At 34.6% G+C, this 21,567-nt stretch overlaps 2 protein-coding genes across 2 annotated transcripts in view; both read right to left on the bottom strand.

Annotated features, from left to right (window-relative positions):
- The window catches only part of LOC149806285 (uncharacterized), a 478,750-nt gene extending 461,071 nt beyond the window's left edge, over positions 1-17,679 (bottom strand). The window contains exons 1-4 of the mRNA XM_089935589.1: positions 17,493-17,679; positions 13,252-13,449; positions 5,924-6,114; positions 1,404-1,653 (exon numbers count right to left, since the gene is read on the bottom strand). Of these exons, the coding sequence (XP_089791715.1) occupies positions 1,404-1,653; positions 5,924-6,114; positions 13,252-13,449; positions 17,493-17,679 (826 nt within the window). The remainder of the gene's footprint in view (positions 1-1,403; positions 1,654-5,923; positions 6,115-13,251; positions 13,450-17,492) is intronic.
- A 2,025-nt stretch (positions 17,680-19,704) lies between these two features.
- LOC149806284 (CUB and sushi domain-containing protein 2-like) overlaps positions 19,705-21,567 on the bottom strand; it is a 247,889-nt gene continuing 246,026 nt past the window's right edge. Inside the window, exons 24-25 of the mRNA XM_089935578.1 lie at positions 20,000-20,248; positions 19,705-19,718 (exon numbers count right to left, since the gene is read on the bottom strand). Coding sequence (XP_089791704.1) covers positions 19,705-19,718; positions 20,000-20,248 — 263 coding nt within the window. The remainder of the gene's footprint in view (positions 19,719-19,999; positions 20,249-21,567) is intronic.

Genomic DNA, 21,567 nt, shown 5'->3' with positions numbered 1-21,567 from the left:
AATGTGGTCAAGTTCCATTTAAATGTTATTGAGAAGTTCTTAAGTAGATCTGCATAAAATAGTAAGAACCTTATGACAAGGATGCTTTCGGTAAAATCTGGTCAAATTCTGTTCAGCAGTTTTTGAGAAAACATCATTCAAAAAAATTCTTTTAAAAACATTTTAGTGATAATTGCCATATTTGATGAGCATCATAATTTGCCCAAACACAGACCTGCCAACCCTAACAAGATTGTCTCAGTAAGGCAGCTTATTTATTTCAACAAGTCTGACCAATTTTCAGTAAGGTGCAACAAAATATGAAGTACTGATATTATCCAGTTAATAAACGTATATTTAATAAGTTTGGTATTCCAAACTGATTCATCAATGGTAAACTTTTATGTTCATCTGAAACGTTCGTAAAGCACGCATACACTACACCTTATTTACCTCTAGTACAGCTGCACTAACTTCAGTTCCCAACCCTACAAAGCTCAATGGTGTTTTGCTATCTCTCAACTTTACATAATTCATGGAATTTTTTTTCCTCAATTTCAGATGACGGCAATTTTATCTCCCACCATGTGACATAATCAAACCAACACATGATGTCCAATAAATGTAGTTGTGTCACTTCCTGCTTTTACTGAGAACAATCTGAATATTCCTTTGTATTCTTCTGAACTGATTATTAAAACTTTTTTCTTTTTTCCTTTCATCTTTAACATGTATCGGTAGCTGGATGCCATTTTAAAAAAATTATATAATTAACAATTTGATCTTGCAGAAAACACGTGCAGCCTAAAGCATTTGAGATACTACTGTAAAGTTAGTCTGGTTCTCTAATTCCACTAAAGCTAATGTAAAACCCAGATCCAAATCAAATACAGACGAGACAATTATCCAGATTTTATCACAATAATCATATTTCCATAGTTTTTCCTTTTATTCTGTAAGTCTTTATTTTAAGGGTCATTTTCATAAGACTTGTGACGAAACTGTAAGGGTATGCAGGTCTGCATACCTGCAAGTGACTTACACCTGGACACCACCATTTGTGTAAATTCTGTTTAGCAGTTTCAAGGAAGATAATGGAAGTAATGCCATACAATGTATGAACTGCACAACACATAGATGTACAGTCACATGAAAGACAAAGAACCATATGAAAGTTCACTTGGACATACAGAGAAGTTAGCTAATAAAAGATTTAGGCAAAAGATAAAGCTGTTCCATGGATTTCAGAATGTCAGTTAAGACTTTGCACTGGATTGCAAATCAACTGCAATGGAAATAAAAACTTCCTGCATTTGTACTTAGGGTTTATCACATGTATTGAATGTCAATGATACATATTAATTCTGTTTCTTAATTTTTTTTTCAATCTCTCTGCATGCAATATAAATAATAATTATACTTACAGCACTGTAATCCTCGATCTGTGTTTGTAAGAGTTTTATCAGGATCACAGGTTAGTCCTGGTGACTCGTCCACTTTTACTGCAGTCACATCCAGAGTGTATGTTGTTCCATTACAAGTCAAGTTTCCATAATCATATATACTGGTGGATAGATTGCTGCTCAGAGTTGCACGAAGGTTATTTACACATGCAGTTCTTGTACCATTAATTACTGTTAGGTCATTAAGATTCACAGAAAATGCAGTGATGATCTGAAAAGATGCAATGTAACATCTTCAGAATTTCTCTAAAAGGATGTGGCTTCTTATTTTCATTGAAAAGTAATTACAAGCTGCCACTATTTACATAACATAAAGACACATAAACACAAAAACACATCTGATCAAAAGTTGAGGAAAGGTTCGTCAAAGTGAACATGCAATTGCGTTACAACTCTAAGGTCTTAAACTAAATAAAAGAAAACTGAGAAAACCAACAAATTTTGTAAAATTCAAAAAATACTTTATTTCCCTAAAATACAATATGAAAATTTTAAAAAGTTCTTACAGTCTTTTGAATTAAATCCCAAGCAGACCTAAAAGATATATCGTAAGTCCAAATTTATCAAGTTCCAATTGAATTCCACTTGTAATCTAAATGAATTCCAATATTTAATCTGCTGATGTGCCTGCAGTCTCAAATATGCTAATGTGCCAATGGCATGTGATGTGGCAATGTGTTAACAGTCTTGATGTAACACAATAACATAATCTAAAAGGCCCTTGAATGAATTCACAATAATTTAAAAAATAACGATCTAGTGAAAGAAGTATTCATCAGCACCTTTCAATTCCAGTGAATAATTTAAATAAATAAATAAATTCAAATTGAAAACTGAACACAACAATAAGACTGATTCCACTTCAATGTTAAGGTACGAATGAATAATGTTTAAGTAAACAACAATAAAGCCTCGATGTAGGTCAGTTTCCTTTCCAGAACATTCTCAGCTGTCAACAAGATTAGAAATTTCCAAGTAAAAATCTGATCTCCTAGACTCAGATTCAAATAAACATGTTTACCTCCATTAATAATGTTCTGAATATGTAAGCTATAATCATAGAGAAATATTAATTATGTTTGATTTTGTTTACAAAATAAATGTAGTCAGGTAGACCCTTAACTTGATTTTGGACGAAGGTCAGTTACAAAATACAGGTATACATAACATATAATCAAGGACAAAAGGCTACAAACAATACTACTTAAATATACATAATAATTAAATGTAACATTTTGACACACTTAGTTACACTTTCCTGATAATATACAGACACATGGAATATAATTCCATGGTAACATTTGCTTTTGCAGAAAACAAACAAGAGACCCAAAATGGCCTGTTACTGTTCATTTCACTAAGGAGGCTTACGTAGTATTGTAAGACCACACCCTATGCAAGCTTTCTTCCAAACTTATATTGCATCAATTTGACCTATTCTACAATGATGTTATACAAAATTATTTCAAAGGATAAAAGCGTAAGTCTCCCACAAATAATCAAATCATCCAAGATCTTCAAAAGTTTGGTTGTGTGTGTGATTCAGATTTTTAATGTAGCTTTAACAATTTTTCAGTATATCGCTACAATGTCTGCAATGTGGCAGTTTACAGTGATGTCTAGCACCAGGGCATTATGCCGCAGACATGTAGCATGATGTCCCACCCAGTCACATTATCCTGACACCAGGCCGACCAGTCTTAACACTAACCTCTGAATGCTGAGCGCCAAGCGAGGCAGCTGTTAGCACCATTTTTGTAAGTCTTTGGTATGACTTGGCTGGGGATCAAACCCACAACTTCCCGCATCCAAGGCGGACACTCTAACTACTAGGCCACTGGAGTGATTTTTAAAAGTTTATAGGCAAAGCTATAATTTATGATCTACAAAGTCAAATGTCTTTCACTCAAGCAAAAAATATAATTCCACGCTCTTTTCTCTTTTCTTAGGCTACAGGTTTCCTTACTTTTGGTAATTAAATTTGGAAGAATTTTAGATGAAAAGAATATTGGGGTAAATTTTTCAAATTAAAATCATGTAGAAAGCAAACATTCTAAACAATCAGTAAGTAATGGCATAGGAGATATGAAATGCCATACAGTACTGCACAACACATATCATAACACTGTTATGACTCTGTAGTCACAACTTAAGTAAATGAAAAGCAACTCATTAAAAATGTAAAGGAAGAAAACTTTTAGGAGTGATAGTTGAAAATGACTTAAAGTGGGATAAGCATATTGACTATGTCTGTAGATATCTATCAAGAAAAATAACTTCAATAAGTAAAACTAAGAAATACCTTCCCATACAACCAAGCAAATTGTACTACAATGCCTAAATTTTGCAAGGTATTGACTGTTGTTTGACAATATGGGGAAACTGCCCAAAGAGTCAGTTAGAAAGAATAAACGAAATACAAAAGAAAGTAGCTCATCTAATTCTGGATGCTCCTTTTGACACACTAATTCTCTTTTCCATGAAATGAAATGGCTTCAAATAAATGACAGGATAAATTTTCAAAAGGCAGTACTTGTCTTTAAACGTATAAATTGAAATATGCCTGAATATATTAGATTGCTGAAATTCAAGGGCCACATGCTTTAGTGTCAACCTTACATGGCCACATGAAATTACCAAAACCCAGGACTGAACAATTTGGATATAGTATTAAATATTCTGGAACAAAGATATGGAATTCTTTGCCCACATCAGTTACATCAGCCACTTCTGTTGAAAGTTTTAAAAGAAAAACACCTGAAATACTTGAAACTTGATTTTTATTCATTTCTACATGTCATTGTATTTTATCAAATCTGTTTCTTTTCCAACTGTCTTGTCTACGTGCATGCTTATCTGTCTTGTTTATGTGCATGCTAATATGTCATGTCTATGTGCGTGCTAATCTGTCCTATGTGTGTGCTAATTTGTCTTGTCTATGTGTGTGCTAATCTGTCTTGTCTATGTGCATGCTAATCTGTCTTGTCTACGTGCGTGCTAATCTGTCTTGTCTATGTGCATGCTAATCTGCCTTGTCTATGTGCATGCTAATCTGTCTTGTCCAGTTCCATACAACTTACTGATAATCAGTTATAATCAGTTACAAGTAAATTTTAAGTTTTGTTTGTTACATTTTTATATCTTTGTTCAAGAGTTCAAAATGTTAATAAATGTACAGGAGTTCCACTTGTAAGTGAACATAATCTCATATATATATATACTTTAATCTCATAAAAAAATTACATTTTTGTATTGCATTGTGTTATTTTTGTTCTACAACTTTGTTAAATGAAAGCAACTTGCTTTACACATTTGAAAAACTGCTGCAGTCTACCAGAATACTTTTATTCATATGTGATTTGTCTATTGTTTAAAGTATGGAAGGACATGCTTTTCATGCTTGTCTTTATTTATAATACTACAACCAAAACAGCTTAGCTTTAAACAGAAAAAAAAACAACAATTAAAAAAAAAATTTAAATTTATTAACTGAACAATTTAACAGTAAAATTATGTAATTATGTAAAGATAGAACATCTAAAGCTAGAATTCCTAAAACTTGACTAAAATGTTATCCACATTAAACAAAACCAAAGTTTTCACTAGTACAGATTATGTCATTTTTCAGAATACTGATTATTGCACTAACAATCTACCAAAAATCCACATTTTACATTTAAACTGAAACAAAACACCAAAAAATGTTAACATTTATTAACTTGACAGTTTAACAGGAAAGTCATATAACGAATCAAAAAAATCTAAGACGAATTCTTACGACTAGATCAAAATGCTATCCATATTACAAATTAAACAGAAGGTACAATAAAATACAAATCAAATGTTTGAGCAATACTGAACACATAAATCATTTTTCAGAATACTGCTTAATCTTGTTTCTGTTACACTGACACTACCAATAGTCAATGTTTATGTTACACCGACACTACCAATAGTCAATGTTTATGTTACACCGACACTACCAATAGTCAATGTTTATGTTACACTGACACTACCAATAGTCAATGTTTATGTTACACTGACACTACCAATAGTCAATGTTTATGTTACACCGACACTACCAATAGTCAATGTTTATGTTACACCGACACTACCAATAGTCAATGTTTATGTTTAAGAATATTATCAAGTCCAAGGAAAGCAAAGTATAATGTGCCAAGGAAAGCAAAGTATAATGTGTCAAGGAAAGCAAAGTGCTGTTCTTACCTCAAACAAGCTGGTCAAGAACAAACAGCTATGGACCTAATTAGTGTAATTATTATTAATTGTATATCGGCAGGCAATTGAGGAGGTAATAAAAAACTTGGTATGATAAGAGTTGTGCTACATCAAGACAAATGGACCTATTTGGTGTGATTATTATTAATAGTATATTGGGAGTCATATTCAGTGTTTGGTATTGATAAAAAAATGTGCCCAAAATTGTTGTAATTATTGTCATCACAGTCATTGTCGTCTACCTTGAATGCATCTGTTATTGTAGCGAAGCTTGTGATGGTCCACTGGATGCCACATATACGTAAAAATTCATTCTCAAGAGTGATGTTCCTTGCCCTGAGCTGACTGTCATGGTTCTCTTTACAATTTCTTGACAAAGTGTTAAGCCTAAAGTCTACTGTTATGTTTATCTGAAAGTATGGATTGGTGTACTCTGAAATGAAAAAGGGATATAATACATGTACTACCAAGTGATGAATAAAGGGACATAATACATGTACTACTAAGTGATGGATAAAGGGACATAATACACATACACATGTACTAATAAATGATGAAAAAGGGACATGATACAAGTACTGCCAAGTGATAAAAAAGGGACATAATACATGTTCAGTTTGGTAATGGTTGTATTGCCTGTATAAATTTTTCTTTTGTGGTATATGTTAGAGTGAAAATGAATAGTGTCATTACAACAAACAAAGTCATTTACATTGTTGCATGCTGAGCATCATATCACATGTTTCCAACAAGTATTAGTTCTGTGTCTCCCAAATTGTTCCATGCAACAACTATTTTATCATTATGTTTGCTGTTGAGCTTTACGGGAAGAAGAAAAAAATGGCCAATAATGCAAGTCTATATAGTCCATGTAATTATGAACATTCACATCTCAACTTCAATGACGACACTACAGACTGCAAATATTTGCCAGAGAGATCCAATTTTCAGTTCACTGCAATCAAAACAAGGAAATTCAAGTAACTGATGCTTGCATCATCAATAACAAGCTGACAATATACTCTGGTTGATTACAATAATAATGAAGAGTTGTGCATGGAAACTGAAATGGGTGGGTCTGACAATAAAATCTGGTTTAAGTCATAGTGTGGAAACAGAAATGGGTGGATCTGAAAAAAAATCTGGTTCAAGCCATTGTGCAGAAACAGAAATGTGTGGGTCTGACAATAAATTCTGGTTAAAGTCCAGTAACAAGAGTTATTGCGTGGAAATAAAGTGAGTGGGTCTGATAATAAAATCTTGTTCAAGTAATTGTATGGAAACAGAAGTGGGTGGGTCTGACGATAAAATCTGGTTCAAGTCATTGTGTGGAAACAGAAGTGGGTGGATCTGACAATAGATTATGGTTGAAGTCCAGTAATAAGAGTTATTGTGTGGAAATAATGTGAGCGAGTCTGATAATAAAATCTGGTTTAAGTCTGAAAATAATTAGGAGATACTGTATGGAAACAGATGTGGGTGGATCTGACATTAAAATATTTTTCGAATCCAAAACAAGTTAAAAGTCAGTGTGTGCAAACAGACGTGGGTGGGTCTGATAACAAAATCTGGTTTAAGTCCACTAAAAATTAAGAGTCACTTCATGAAAACATAAGTGGGTGGGTCTGATAATAAAAGCTGGTTGAAGTCCAATAATGAGAGTTATTGTGTGGAAATAGAAACGAGTGGGTCTGATAAAATAAAATGATTTAAGTCCAATAATAATTACGAGTCAGTGGTGCAAAGAGCAGTGGGTGGGTTTGACAATAAAATGTGGTTCAAGTTCATTAATAATTAATAGCCACTGTGTGGAAATAGAAGTCGGTGGGTGTGACAATCAAAGAATATGATTCTACTAAACTACACGTTTGATGAGAATCAAGCAAGCCAAAATTTTTAAAAAATTCAAGCTCCATACCAAATTAGGTTTAAATCAAATAATAATCAAGGAATTTATTCTGTAGGTAAAATCATGGGTGGGTCCGACAGTCAGGTTATAACTCCCTTTAATGACAATGTACAATGTTGACAATAACTCTTGAACCCCCATCAATATCAAAACCCACATTGAATTTGACTGCAATCCAACAATAACAAGCAAATTTAGTGACTCTGTCCCCACGTACGGTAATCAGGTAACTGAAACTACAGATACATATCTATCTTCCAACTCTGTCCAAAACATCTTGAAAAACATTTTCATGAAATTTTTTCGATAAACTGTAATTTAATTCACCAAAATCCAATCAGGACTGCCACCAAAATAATCCAGCAATGATCTAAGAAATACTGAAACTTCTAGTGGTACATATAAGAAGATTATTAGTGGCAAAATGTTATTTTGAAAGGACTGACTTGATGAGATAATGTGGGTATTTTAACAATTAAAAAATCTAACTTTGTTCATTAGTTGCAATTTTGTCCACATGCATGTTAAAATTTGGGTCCATGAAAATCCTCCCTCTTTTCTGATCAAAACTCAGATTCTGAAAATCTCCTGATTTGTCCTGACTGGATCTGCTTTTTCTATCACATATATGCATGCCCAGTTTCCTTACACCAGGAAGCCAATCAAAGTAAGGCAACCTGATAGGAACTCTCTAGGTTTGATTTTACCTCTTTGAAACCTGATGGAGTTGGGAGTCATTTGCTTTGAAGTCAGCAGATGAAAAACAGTTGCCCATTTTTAGAGGCAAATCATTTATGAAAAGATAAAAAAGGAGTGAATCCAGTATCCACATGTTATTGGTTCTTCTTTAGAAAAACTCTCATTTATTTGGTCACACTGTTTTCTCTTTGTTAGAAATGATGTAAAACCTTAAATTGTGGAATTGTCACACTGATAAATATTCAATTTATTGATCAAAATATCTTGATCAACAAGGTCAAAAACTGTCCTGAGATCAACTTGCATGGATCCAACCATTTTCATTTGACCAATGTTACCTCACGGGGATGGTCTTCTCTAAATCCTGATCATTGTTCTCCCTCCACCAGTTATACTGGCCACCATGTATAGCCTATCTTGTGCTGAAAATGGCATTAAACCCTACAACAACAACAACAACAAACCCTGATCATTGTTCATCCTAACACTAAGGAGATGATGCACTATGACTGATCTACGTTTTCTCTATTTATTATCTCTGTGGAATGTGGAAATGTAAGAAGAATTCCACTGATTCCACCATGAAGATTAAATTATTTTCAGCCTTTTGGTAGATTGAGATTGCTGACTACATGCTGCCTGTCAGATCTGCTCAAGATTAGTATTGTCTGGGTTTAATTCTAATACTGTTTTAATTGGTAATGTCTGGGTCTAATTCTAATACTGTTTTAACTGGTAATGTCTGGGTCTAATTCTAATACTGTTTTAACTGGTAATGTCTGGGTTTAATTCTAATACTGCTTTAATTGGTAATGTCTGGGTCTAATTCTAAAACTTTTTTAATTGGTAATGTCTGGGTCTAATTCTAAAACTGTTTTAATGTCAGTAAGCTTCTTCACATAAAGCACCAACACATACATTATTCCATCACACCCTTTTGTGATTTTAATCCTAATTTGTGAAACTTTTGTTGTTATTATTATCACTATCACCACTCTTTAATAATGAAATAAAATCTGGAAAATGATTATCACAAACTAGTATTATTACCAACATTAATATAAACTGAGACAAAGACCGCGTTCATCCCAGACTTTATGGATTACAATGGTAGTTGGTTTCTGTACTTTACTTCGGTTTACAGTTTACAAAAGATTAAATCGAGTTTAGTTGCATTTATATCAGTTTTTGTGATGCTGTCATTCACAGTAGTTTCAAATGCATATTTTGCCTAAAATTCATGATGACTGGTTGCAGTTTCCAGATGTCTGGCTATTAAGATGGCAAACAGTATCTCAGCATGTCTAACTTTATTCACATTTGATGCCAATTCTGTCAACATGGATTTCAGCAGTGGCCTATTTGTTATCATGGCTATTATACTTTTATAAGATTGGAATTTTGCATGATACATGGTGTCATTCTTGCCACCATAACAGACATTAAGATAGATGTACATGAAGAGCGGAATGCATATCCATGTCCAAATGAACTTCATTGGAACTATCCATTTACCATTTCCAACTATCACTTGACTTTCAGATATTTTGGATGCTGGATTTTGGTTTTTTGACATTGGCACACTTGGGCATCTCAACAAACTTAATACAAAGTCAAGACGACCTAGTGTAATGCCACTTGAGCTCTTGAGTAAACCAATCATAATCATATTTCATCTCAAGTCCTGTCAAAATTACTTTTGATCATTTGTAGTATTGACTCTAATCCATCTTGACAACTTTAAGCACCAAAGCAAAACAAACCTTGCAGTGAGATTCAAAATAATTTGGCTTGCTTTACGCTGATTGGGCTCTATAGTAACCCAACCACAATCAATTAATGTCAATATTCCTTTCTGACTCACTTCTGTTCACGCAAACTATAATCCACCTCAGCATACTTCAAACAATGAAGCCAGCTGATGATACCAACAGGCTCAAAGAGCGAAATTAGCAACATGGTCTTGCCCTACTTAGTTCAGTTCAGTCATGTGACCACAGGAAGAATTACTGTAAGTTCACTAAACAGGAGTCAAAATATGAAAAATCTGAAACAAACTGCAATTGTTCATTATTATTTTGCATGTGTGGAAGATTTCAGTATGTGACATGAGGTGCCAAAGATACCCTTAACATTAGGTTGAAAACCCTCCCATGCAAGTGATTTACATGTATGAACATAAAAGAAAATACAGACAATATTACAATAGTATGATTACTACCCAAATAAGAGAATGAATTGGAAATAAAAATTAGAATCTTAAGTTGATTTAGATTTGTGTACAAATGGTTACAATTTGTAATTTGACTACAAATGACAAAATCTTTGGGTAATGGTTGACAACAATTTGCAATGGAATAAACATACTCAAACTGTATGTCATGAAATTGATTCGTATGTGGTTATGAAGAAGATAGGGCCATATGTAATCAACTAAACATATCACAGAACTACTGACAATCATACCTAGATTAATGTAATGATAACCCCTAATAATGCTGAAAACATCCCAAATGCAATGGATCATATTAAAATGTTGACAGTAAGACAACAAATATTTTTGAGAATGGCTAGACTAGTGCACAAATTTTTAAACAACATGGCCCCATTATATGTCAGAACTATTTTATGGCAGAAAACACAATAACACTCCAAAATTAAGAACAATTTTAACTAACCACCTTTCCATTCTAAACAAAATAAAGAACTAGGATTGCTAATTTGAAAAAGAATCCACAAGGAAATTAGAGAAAGTGCCAATAAAAATGATCCAATTCATTGGATGAAAGTGTAACCTGTTTGTTATTGTTGTTGTAGGGTTTAACGCCATTTTTCAGCACAAGATAGGCTATACATGGCAACCAGTATAAATGGTGCAGGGAGAACCTGGCAAATCCCAGGAAAGAACTACTGACCTATGAGAAGCTACTGGACGTTTTCTCACATAAACACACTGGCCGAACCTGAGACTCGAACCCACACAGACAGAGGTGAGATGGCAGTGATCCGTAATGGTGAGCACTTCAGACCACTGGGCCACTCGGGGCTTGTAAACCTTTTGAATTGACAGATATATCAAAGTGTCAATTGTTCAAACTTCCACTTTGTTACCTCATTATTTAGCACTATATATACCTGGTTGGTGAATGGTCTGATACAACTGTCTGTATATTCGGTCCACATTACTTGGCTTATAATTGTTTTTGTTCATATTATCTTCTATATTACTTTTGTTTGTGCCTTTCATTTTTGCATTTGCAGCTATATGCTATGTAAATATGCAAACAATTGAGGATCACAAGGAGGATTAGTTCTATGTGTATGTCTCCCTCTGTAAATTATTATTATTAGTAGTAGTAGTAGTAGTAGTAGTATTAGCAAAATTATATACTGATGAAAGCTGGCTGTGACCCTTGTGACAGACTGAGTTACTACACAAAAATGTCTCTATCTCATGGGGAATGAGAATTAAAGTGCAGAAAAAAGGAAGAAACTGGTCAATGACATTGAGAACTATTGAGTGCCTGTTAAGTGTAAAGTTTAATAATTTCAGTGGATGTCATCATTGATCACCAGGCACTGATCATGTGAAGGAAACTAAAAATGCTATTTGATCTTATTACCAATAAAGAACTAAAAAATAAGAAACTCTTCCTTTTTTCATTAATTGACAATATGCTGCCTCATATTAATTAATTACAATGCTTTTATCATTTGAATTACCCAATACAGTAATACAGTAATCTAGGGTTTTATGTAACTCTTATAAAATAGTTTCTTTTCTGGGATAAAATGTTTTACTTAATTACTGACATATTTTATGTATTCAGTCCACAACAGATTATTATCAAGAAAAACACCAAATACTTGGCACAGGAACAGAGTTTGTTTTAGTTTTGTGGGTTCAACACCATTTTTCAGCACACTGTAAGCTATACATGACTGCCAGTATATTTTGTGGAGGAAGAACCCAGGAAAACTCCAGAAAAACATACTGACCCACAGAATGCTATTGGCAAGCTATCTCATATACATTGGCTGAGCCAAGACTCAAACTAACATGGAATGAGGTGAGATGTCAGTGATTTGTAAAGGTGATCACTTTAGACCATTTGGCCACCCTGGGAATTGCACAGAAGCTGATATTTTGGAGGAAACAGGACAAACAAATGTACAGAGCAATCTCATGCTGATGGTGCAACAAAGAAAACAATTTTTATTGTTATAATTGTATTCATTCTCACTCTAACATTTGCCAGTGTAGGACCTATTTATACCTAAAAACCTACAGCAAAACAATTATGGGCTACTTTGATGAAAGTATTTCCAATGCCATAAGCTCTTGACTGTTCCCACATGAAAAAAATATGGCACTATTAACTTCATGGTCCTAGTTTATTGTCATCTTCACAAAGAAGAAAGTTTTGGAATTCTACTAGAGGCCATCTCTCATTTTGGGGATATTACATGGATTACTATGGGCAAATATATCTGGCAGCTTGTATCTCATTATTGGGATATTATGTGGACTGTTATGAGTAAACATGTGGCAACTTGTATCTCAGTGGGATAGTACACAGATTGCTATGGGTAAACATATCTGGCAGCTTGTAATCAGTATTGGGATATTACATGGATTGCACTGAGTAAACATGTGGCAACTAGTATCTCAGTATAGGGATATTACATGGCTTGCTATGGGTAAACATCTGGCAGAGATCATGAAGAATTGCTCTAGTTCATGGTTTGAAAGTCTTTTCAAACTGTAACATGTAGCATAACAAGTTATTTGGTTTAAAAATGGTATAACTAATACATTCCAATGACTGTATTGCTGACATCACAAAATCTCAGACATCACGTCAACCTGATTACACAGTAATACATTTTTACAAACAAGTCATGAACCTGGGTTTTACTTGTAATTACAATTACAATGTAGTAATTAGCAGACTGGCTTACTGATACAAGTCTGGAGTGGCAAAACTGGAGACCACAGTCCACCTGGGAAACACAATGCAACTTGTGTCACGCTGCCATTTTGGTACCCATACCCATCGGCACAAATAAGACTGATATTCACACTACCAGAGGACAGTACAGAAACTCTCTTACTGCCATGGGGATCATCAGGGATTACCTCAGGGAAACAAGCCTGCACTGAAAAATTAAATATTTGAATTAAATTGACACTGTTCATCTTTCAATGGTTTTGATCCTCTTTCACTGCACATGAAGGTAAAAATTATAATAATACAGTAAACAATTTTACAAACAAACTTTTGCATATATTATACCATAAAGAAATGTTAATGGCAAACAGTAATCAACATTAATGGCAAACAGTAATCAATGCTATTGGCAAACAGTAATCAATGTTGATGGCAAACAGTAATCAATGTTGATGGCAAACAGTAATCAATGTTGATGGCAAACAGTAATCAACATTAATAGCAAACAGTAATCAGTATTAATGGCAAACAGTGATCAATGTTGATGGCAAACAGTAATCAATGTTAATGGCAAAGAGTAATCAATATTGATCGCAAACAGTAATCAATATTAATGGCAAACAGTGATCAATATTGGTCGCAACAGTAATTGCTACACATTTTATAAGTTTATCATGAGACTATTAAGGAGAACTTGCTTCCCTGAAATGGCATCAAAATTTTCATAGGTTTAAAATTTCTGTACACTTGCAACTTGTTTTCTCATTCAGTGTTCTTCATAAACAACCCAACCCAACTGTAATCCCTGTTAGACTCAATACAAACTAGAATTAGGGTAATGTCATGCCACTGCAAATCCCAACATGCCACTCTAGGCTTGGGCTAAACAGCCTGACCTTGGTGTCAATGTTCCAACATTGCATATATGTATCCATTTCAACACACACTGAAACTCTTCAAAACCAAGAATCCTTAGCATCCCAAATATTGTTTGGTTTTGAGGCGTTTTCTGTTTATCAAAGCTTTTGCAGTGGTCAAAAAGAAGTCTTTTTCCAAGCCTTTATGTGACAAGAGAGAGAGAGAACATAATTATGACAGAACTAGTGTCTGCGTGTGCAAGAGTATCCAAAATTAAGAAAACTGTTAATTCTTGTTCTTAAGTACATGTATTTAATGAAGAATTAGCTGAACAATATATGTTACTGTAAAAAAAAATCACATCCTGCCACAAAAGTAAACACAGTTGTTCCATAAAGAAACAGTCCTCATCACAAGAAACATCGATGAATTAGATACTTCTATAACTTTACCATAAGTTTGTTAGAATTATCAATAATGCTCCACAGTGCTTCTCAATAATCTGTATAATTCATCATTTCACAGTTTATGAGCATTGCTTTAAGAAGGGTTGGAACATTGTCTGTTTTCTTCATGTATCTTTCTTTAACTAATTTATGAAGGGTGTATGTGTTATTGAAGTCACCTCAAATGGACACCTTTGGAGGACCAAAATATTTGTAGAACATTGAGACTGATTTTTTTTACTTGTTTAGTATTTATACACAACCGCTGGTGCTTTAAAGATCTGTTTTCTTTGAAGTTTCAGCAAAACTATGTTTTTTTACTGGGTACTTTAAAAAAACAAAAGGAATTTGCCATCTGTTGGTCAATTATAGCTAGTCTCAGAAACATAAGTAGACCAAAGCATAAACTCAAAATTTATATACAGAATGCCCTAAACAAACTGGAAAACTGGTGCACATGCAATGGCATGTTGGTAAATACTGGTAAAACCAAACAATTACTTATCTCAACATGGCAAAGAAGGACAAATCTTGATAGTGATGAACTATATCTGACATGGAAGGATAAAAATATGCAAATGGTCTGTCATGATACACTACTTGGTGTTCTGGTAGATAATAACCTATCATGCACTGAACATATCGAACATATTAGTAAAATAGTCCATTCAAGTTTATGACTTCTCAGGAGGATCAGACATTTACTTCCTGAAAGTCACAGAAAACTGTTTTATAACAGTTACATCCAACCGTATTTGGACTGCTGTAATACAGTATGGGGTAATTCAAATGATAAAAACATAGCAAAGCTGGCACATCTTCAAAAAAGAGCATTTGGGCTAATATCAATCCAGAAAGAAAGCAAGGAAAATTTAGCTGTTAAGTAAAAAATATTACCTATTAAAGGCTGAATCTGTTTGAGAAAAGCCAAATTAATGTACTGGATATCTCATAATAGTGCTCCTGAATATTTACAATCACTATTCCAGTATAGGCTACCTGGTAATACTTCCCACCTGCGATCCATGTCTACCAAACAGTATAAAATTCCCAAACCAAGTAAGGAGTTATTTAAAAAAAGTTTCCAATACTCTGGAACTCTGCTCTGGAATAGTATTCCAGTTGAGATTAGAAATGCCCACTCTGTTTCCTTCTTCCAAACCCAATATATCCAGTGGCTTCAGAGATGCAGCTAAAATAAATAAATTCCTTTGTGTGAGGGCCTCAAGGTAGATTAGTTCTTAGCTAATTGTGTTACCCTCCTTAAATAAGGTCATTATTATTATTATTACTAGCTGGAAAGAATTTCCAGAAATCCAAGGAAAGACCAATTCTTTGCTTTAACTTCTGAGTGTTGAAACAATCTCTAATATTCTTGAGCAAAAACGAGACTTTTAAATCGGGCACTGTACTGATACAATCAGCTCCATTCCCAAGAGATCATTCAAAGTCTTTGTGGAGACCATATATCAATATGACCATTCATGTGTAACAGTGCTAACATAATTTTCAAGATGCTCACCGTGAACTGATAATAAATTAACTAAATAAAAAACTGGGTCTATCAAGTCAGCACCATTTTTATTTAGGAGAAACCAGACATCAAAAGAAATCTTTTGGCAAAACCCCTTTGAAAAAATAATCACCCATCAAGAAGGAGTAACTATGAAGATTTTCATGAAAGCAACCATGGTGGCCATATTGGAGGTCAGATCAGTACTTTTATTTAAGATTAACTGGGTAACATTGGAAGGCTTCTGGTGAAAACTCCATTTCAGTCACTTTTCACTTAGAAGTAGAAGTAACAAAACCTTCAAGATATCTGCCATGGTGGCCATACAGGGTGTCTCTTGGGCACCATTTTCATTGAGGACCAACTAATTTTCATTAGAAGTCTTCTGATCAAAACTCCATTTCAGTATGACCATCCATCCAGAAGGAGTAGCAATAACAGGACTTTCAAGATGCCACCATGGTGGTCATACTAGAAGCAAGATCAGAGGTCAATGGAGGTCAGATCAGTACCATTTTCATAAAGGAACCACCAGACATTCTACACCTTGCAGTGAAAACTCATATTGATATGATTTTACATTGAGTAAGAGTAGCAATTAAGGGGTTTGGTTTGGTGTACTTTAAGTCAAGTATGCACCAACACTGTAGAGGTGTAGACTACTGTTGGATATCTGCATGGACCACCTTTTGGTCTATGATTACATGCCCCAAAACAAAAAATCCCTTCACTTTGGTGAGCTAAAAAGCAAAATTTAAAAGAGAGGGTCATGTGAGATTGCCAAAATGTGGCTTGCATTGCATCCTCAAGAGTCAAATAAGGAAAGGTTATTGAGGTAGCAGTAGCTCGAAACTCAAGGGTTTAAATTTTCAATAAAGTCCCTCTTGGTAAGTGACTGCTAAGTTCTCTCGATAGTTGCAACATCCACCTCAAAGTGATGGAAGCTGAAATATCAGCTGAACCCTGTCTCTCTTTATAAGCTGTCACTGCCTCTCATGGAAGAAAAGCACTACTCATCTCCTAGTATGTCACTGCCTCCCACTGTTGAGGAGCTGTCCCATTCATCTCATGGCATGTCACTGCATCCCACTGAGGATGAGATGCACTGCCTGCACAATCAAGTGTTGCTGCCTCTTTTGGAGAAGGAGATAAACATTCTTCTCATAGCGTGTCACTGCCCCCATAGAAGTTCACTGAGATTCAACTGGTGGAAACACATGAGCATATTATTAAAGGAAGATCTTGAAACCAAAGTCAGTATCCTCCTCTGATTATAGAGAGGACCCAGATATCATCCATGATCCATGACCAACTCACTGGAAATTGTTTAGTCTGGCATACAAGGGAACCAACAGAATAGGTACACTGCAGGAGAGGGACCAAGTCACTAGAGCTATTCAACCATCCTTTACTCTAGGAAAGGGGGGGCACGACCCATAAACTTTGGGGAGCTCTGAATTGGGGATTGTTGCTTGGGCTGTGGCTGCATGGCTTTGAAGAGCTTTGCTGATGGACCATGAGGCTGGGTAGGATGATTTTCCTTCCTTAGGGAAGAGGGAGTGACCCACAAACTTCCATACTTGGAGTGACCCACAAACTTCGTAATTGGTGACCCAGTCATATGGACAATGACCGAGACAGAGGTTTAAAATGATATTGCTTCTTGGACTGGGGCTACATGACTTTAAGGAACTTGTCTGACAGCCAATGTGTGTGGTCAAGGCTGACCATGCTCATTGTCTGGTTTCCAATGAGCTGTAGCAGATGAGAGAGATCTTTGCTGCTGATCCCTCAGGTCCAAAGAATACATGACAGGGATGATGCCTCAAAAATAGGGACTATACCTCCAGAGGATCAACCAGAAGGAGGTCTTTTGATGTATTCAAGCAATACTTGGGAAGAGCCCAGAGCAAAATCATCCAGATGTCACTTAATAACAGCTAGGGGAAAACAAATCCTCCTTCAGTGACTAAAGCTGCCAAGAAAAATCATTATGTAAGCAGAGCTGCCAACCCTCCAGACTCGCAATTAGTGAAAAGTGGGATAAAAATTAGTGAATTCTGAACACAGTTAGTGAAAATTGTATTAAGACACTAACTCCATCCACTTTGATGGTCAGTACTGGATTATATGAAAATCCCAAAATAAAAATATAACATATTATTTACACTGATTATATGTACCACTATATTTGCAACCAGATTTATTGATATACACAAACTGCACACTATTTCTCATGATATGATGCCATGGCAGCCTTGAACTTCCTCAATCAGACCATGGTAAAAAAATTTTAAAAACAGTTAAGGCTTCTTGCCTGCTAGTTAGTCTTGGTGACTAAAATTGCTGCAAATTTTCAACACCTAAGGAGGCACTTAAAGTTTGTCTTATTTTCCCCTCACAATATGAAATAATCTTTCACTGTCACTGTTGCTGATCTCCAACTGAGAAAGACAGGTTATGTTTAACAAGAAAGCTCACAAACAATGCTTCAACACTGGTAGCATGCAGGACTTGAGTAGGTGGCTTAAAGTACCCCAAAACTGAAATCTGCTGGGGTTGCTATAGCAGTGTGCTGTTTCACATTATTCTACCACATACCTACAATGGATAATTTTGATGCTTACAATTTCTCTCATACATGCCTTCCTATCCTCTTCCCCTGCCAGGCATCTGTCCACTCATGCCAAATCCCTAATGTAGGTTTACTCGTAGAATTACAAGATGGGGTGGGGGTCTTGACCCAATCAGTTGCTGTATCAAAGATTGCTGATAAGTAAACACTGAGTAGTGATTGATGCTATGTGTTTGGTGACTCCAATATGTAGAAAAATGTAGAAAATGTAGAAAAATCACTCCTCAGTAAGAATCAAGCACAACTGTGGCTTTCTCTTACCATCCAGGCTTGATCAACAAGTCATCACAGGGTTTTGTTTTAATGGCACTATTAACACACTGTTACGTATATTGCATTTATATTTTGTGCTTGACCTTTACCTGTAATTGAGGGTACGAGCTTGGGCTTACCTAATTTCATTTTTTAAAAATGTCATCACTTGGATTCAAGTTCAGGACTTAATTATTCTCTTGAAAATTATATTGTCTACCTGGTTTTTTGATGATGTTCACTTCAATTTCAATTCAAGGCCTGATTTTAATTACCAGTTGGTATTTTCTGGAAGCAAACTTGTTTACGAATTTTAAGGGTAAATGACCCACATCCTGGGCATTTTGTTGTGTCATTGGTCAGGTGACAGTCTGTATATAAGGGATGTGTGGGCAATTATTTATTCCTATTTTAATACCAGTTTTCTCTCCTCTAAATTTCATTTTGTAAGTTAGAGACTTAAATTATTTGTTGAATTTTACAAAACCTGTTGGTTTCATTTCTTTGTTACTTAGGGTAAAGCCACAAAGTAAAAATAACTCTATTACATATATCATACAGAGGAAATGGAAGTTAATTACCAAGCAAGTTATTAATGCAACCTGTTATTTGTATCAGTATGTAAAGCAATGAATATCTATAAAAAGGATTCAGGCCACTGAATTGGACGGACAACACCACAACATAATGTACCCAACTTAAAATGGGCATAAAAAATTCAGCATTGTTCAAATTTTCTAGTTTTTCTTATCAAGTCTATTACAAAAGTCTTACTATGTAAAAATGAAGTTATACAGAACCACATTTCAATGCTGTAAACTTTTCAAGATCAAAGCCATGGTTTTTAATGTGACATAATGCATAACATGACATAGCCTGTTTGCCAGTTTTAAAATCCTCTTGTTCTTAGAGAAAGCACCTAGGAAATATTTTTTTGTCTCCTAACATCACTAACAAATGTCCAGTCAACAAGCCAAAACCTTGAATTATATCCCTAATTTGGAAGCTTCTAGGAATAAACACACACACACACACTCAATAACAAAATACTTACATCTTGTAGAGACTAGAAAAGTACAGGCCTTCTCTGTGAAAAATTTATTTTCAGCTACAACTGTGATCTCCATCATGTTGTACAACAAGTAAGTCGTATAATTAATAGCAACTGTTGAAGGAGTAATATTTTTTATATTCCCAGCAGACACACTGATAAAGTCCTGTATATTATATATGGTGGAAGAGGCATTCATTACATCCAGGACCAAGTAATCTGGGCAGGTTAAATTTGGCTTCAGGGATCTATCTGCAATGAAAGGAGCGAAACATAATCAGGACATCTTGTTTTATTAAATACAACACTACCAATAAATATCAAGATATTGGACTACTCATTTACCCTGCAAGCCTTCTGCCAAACTCATAATATTCATTTACCTCTGTAAGCCTTGTATCGAACCAGTAATACTCATTTACCTCTGTGAGCCTAACTGTTAATACTCATTTACTTCTGTAAGCCTTCTATCAAACTGGTAATACTCATTGACCTCTGTAAGCCTTCTATCAAACTGGTAATACTCATTTACCACTGTAAGCCTTCTATCAAACTGGTAATACTCATTCACCTCTGTAAGCCTTAATCTGGTAATATTCATTTACTTCTGGAAGCCTTCAATCAAACTGGTAATATTCATTTACTTCTGTAAGCCTTCTATCAAACTGGTAAAACTCATTTACTTCTGTAAGCCTTCTATAAAACTGGTAATACTCATTTACTTCTGTAAGCCTTCTATCAAACTGGTAATACTCATTGACCTCTGTAAGCCTTCTATCAAACTGGTAATCTGATACAACTCCAAAACAGTGTGCCATACTGTACTCAGATTTGTTTGGATTTGAAAAGAATGTTCTGCTGACTAATTACCATATCTATTTGATTGCAAAACAAGCTTTTCTCCATGACTAAAATTGTGTTGATTGATAGAATACATTTTTGCATAAGAAAATTAGAAGACAATATACAGATTTACAAATGTGCTTGTAGCTGGAAAGAGACTATTAAAGTCATAACACAACAGCATGATTTACTGAAATAGACTATTTCTGTCATAACACAACAGCATGATTCAAACAGACTATTTATGTCATAACACAACAGCATGATTCATTGAAATAGACTATTTATGTCATAACACAACAGCATGATTCATTGAAAGAGACTATTTCTGTCATAGCATAACTTTTTAACTTCAAGCTCTATGTTTTTCTTCAAAATGAAACTTGATCTAAACAGTTATAAAACCAGAGAGAATGGCTGAAAAGGATGAATACAGGAACACAAATCTAATATCTAATACTACACTGCCATAAAGTTAACAAAACAGAAGGCACAAAGTATTATTACTTATGATCACCTCATTATCAGTTGAATATGAATTAAGTTAATGGACATTGTCATTTTGCTAAAAGTTTCATATACAACACAGTTTTAAGTCAAAGGTAATTATTGGACACTACTACGTTCAATAATGGTGTTACAATGACTTTTTTAAAAGCCATAATTCATAAGTTCCAACCAGAATTATCAATTTCAATGTCTCATATCAGTGACAACAAAATAATTAT

This window comes from Sinohyriopsis cumingii, chromosome 2, assembly GCF_028554795.1.
Source record: "Sinohyriopsis cumingii isolate HCF-2022 chromosome 2, ASM2855479v2, whole genome shotgun sequence".
Classification (NCBI taxonomy): Eukaryota; Metazoa; Mollusca; class Bivalvia; order Unionida; family Unionidae; genus Sinohyriopsis; species Sinohyriopsis cumingii.
Note: the sequence above shows the minus strand (reverse complement) of the source record. Positions and strands in the feature narration are given on the sequence as shown.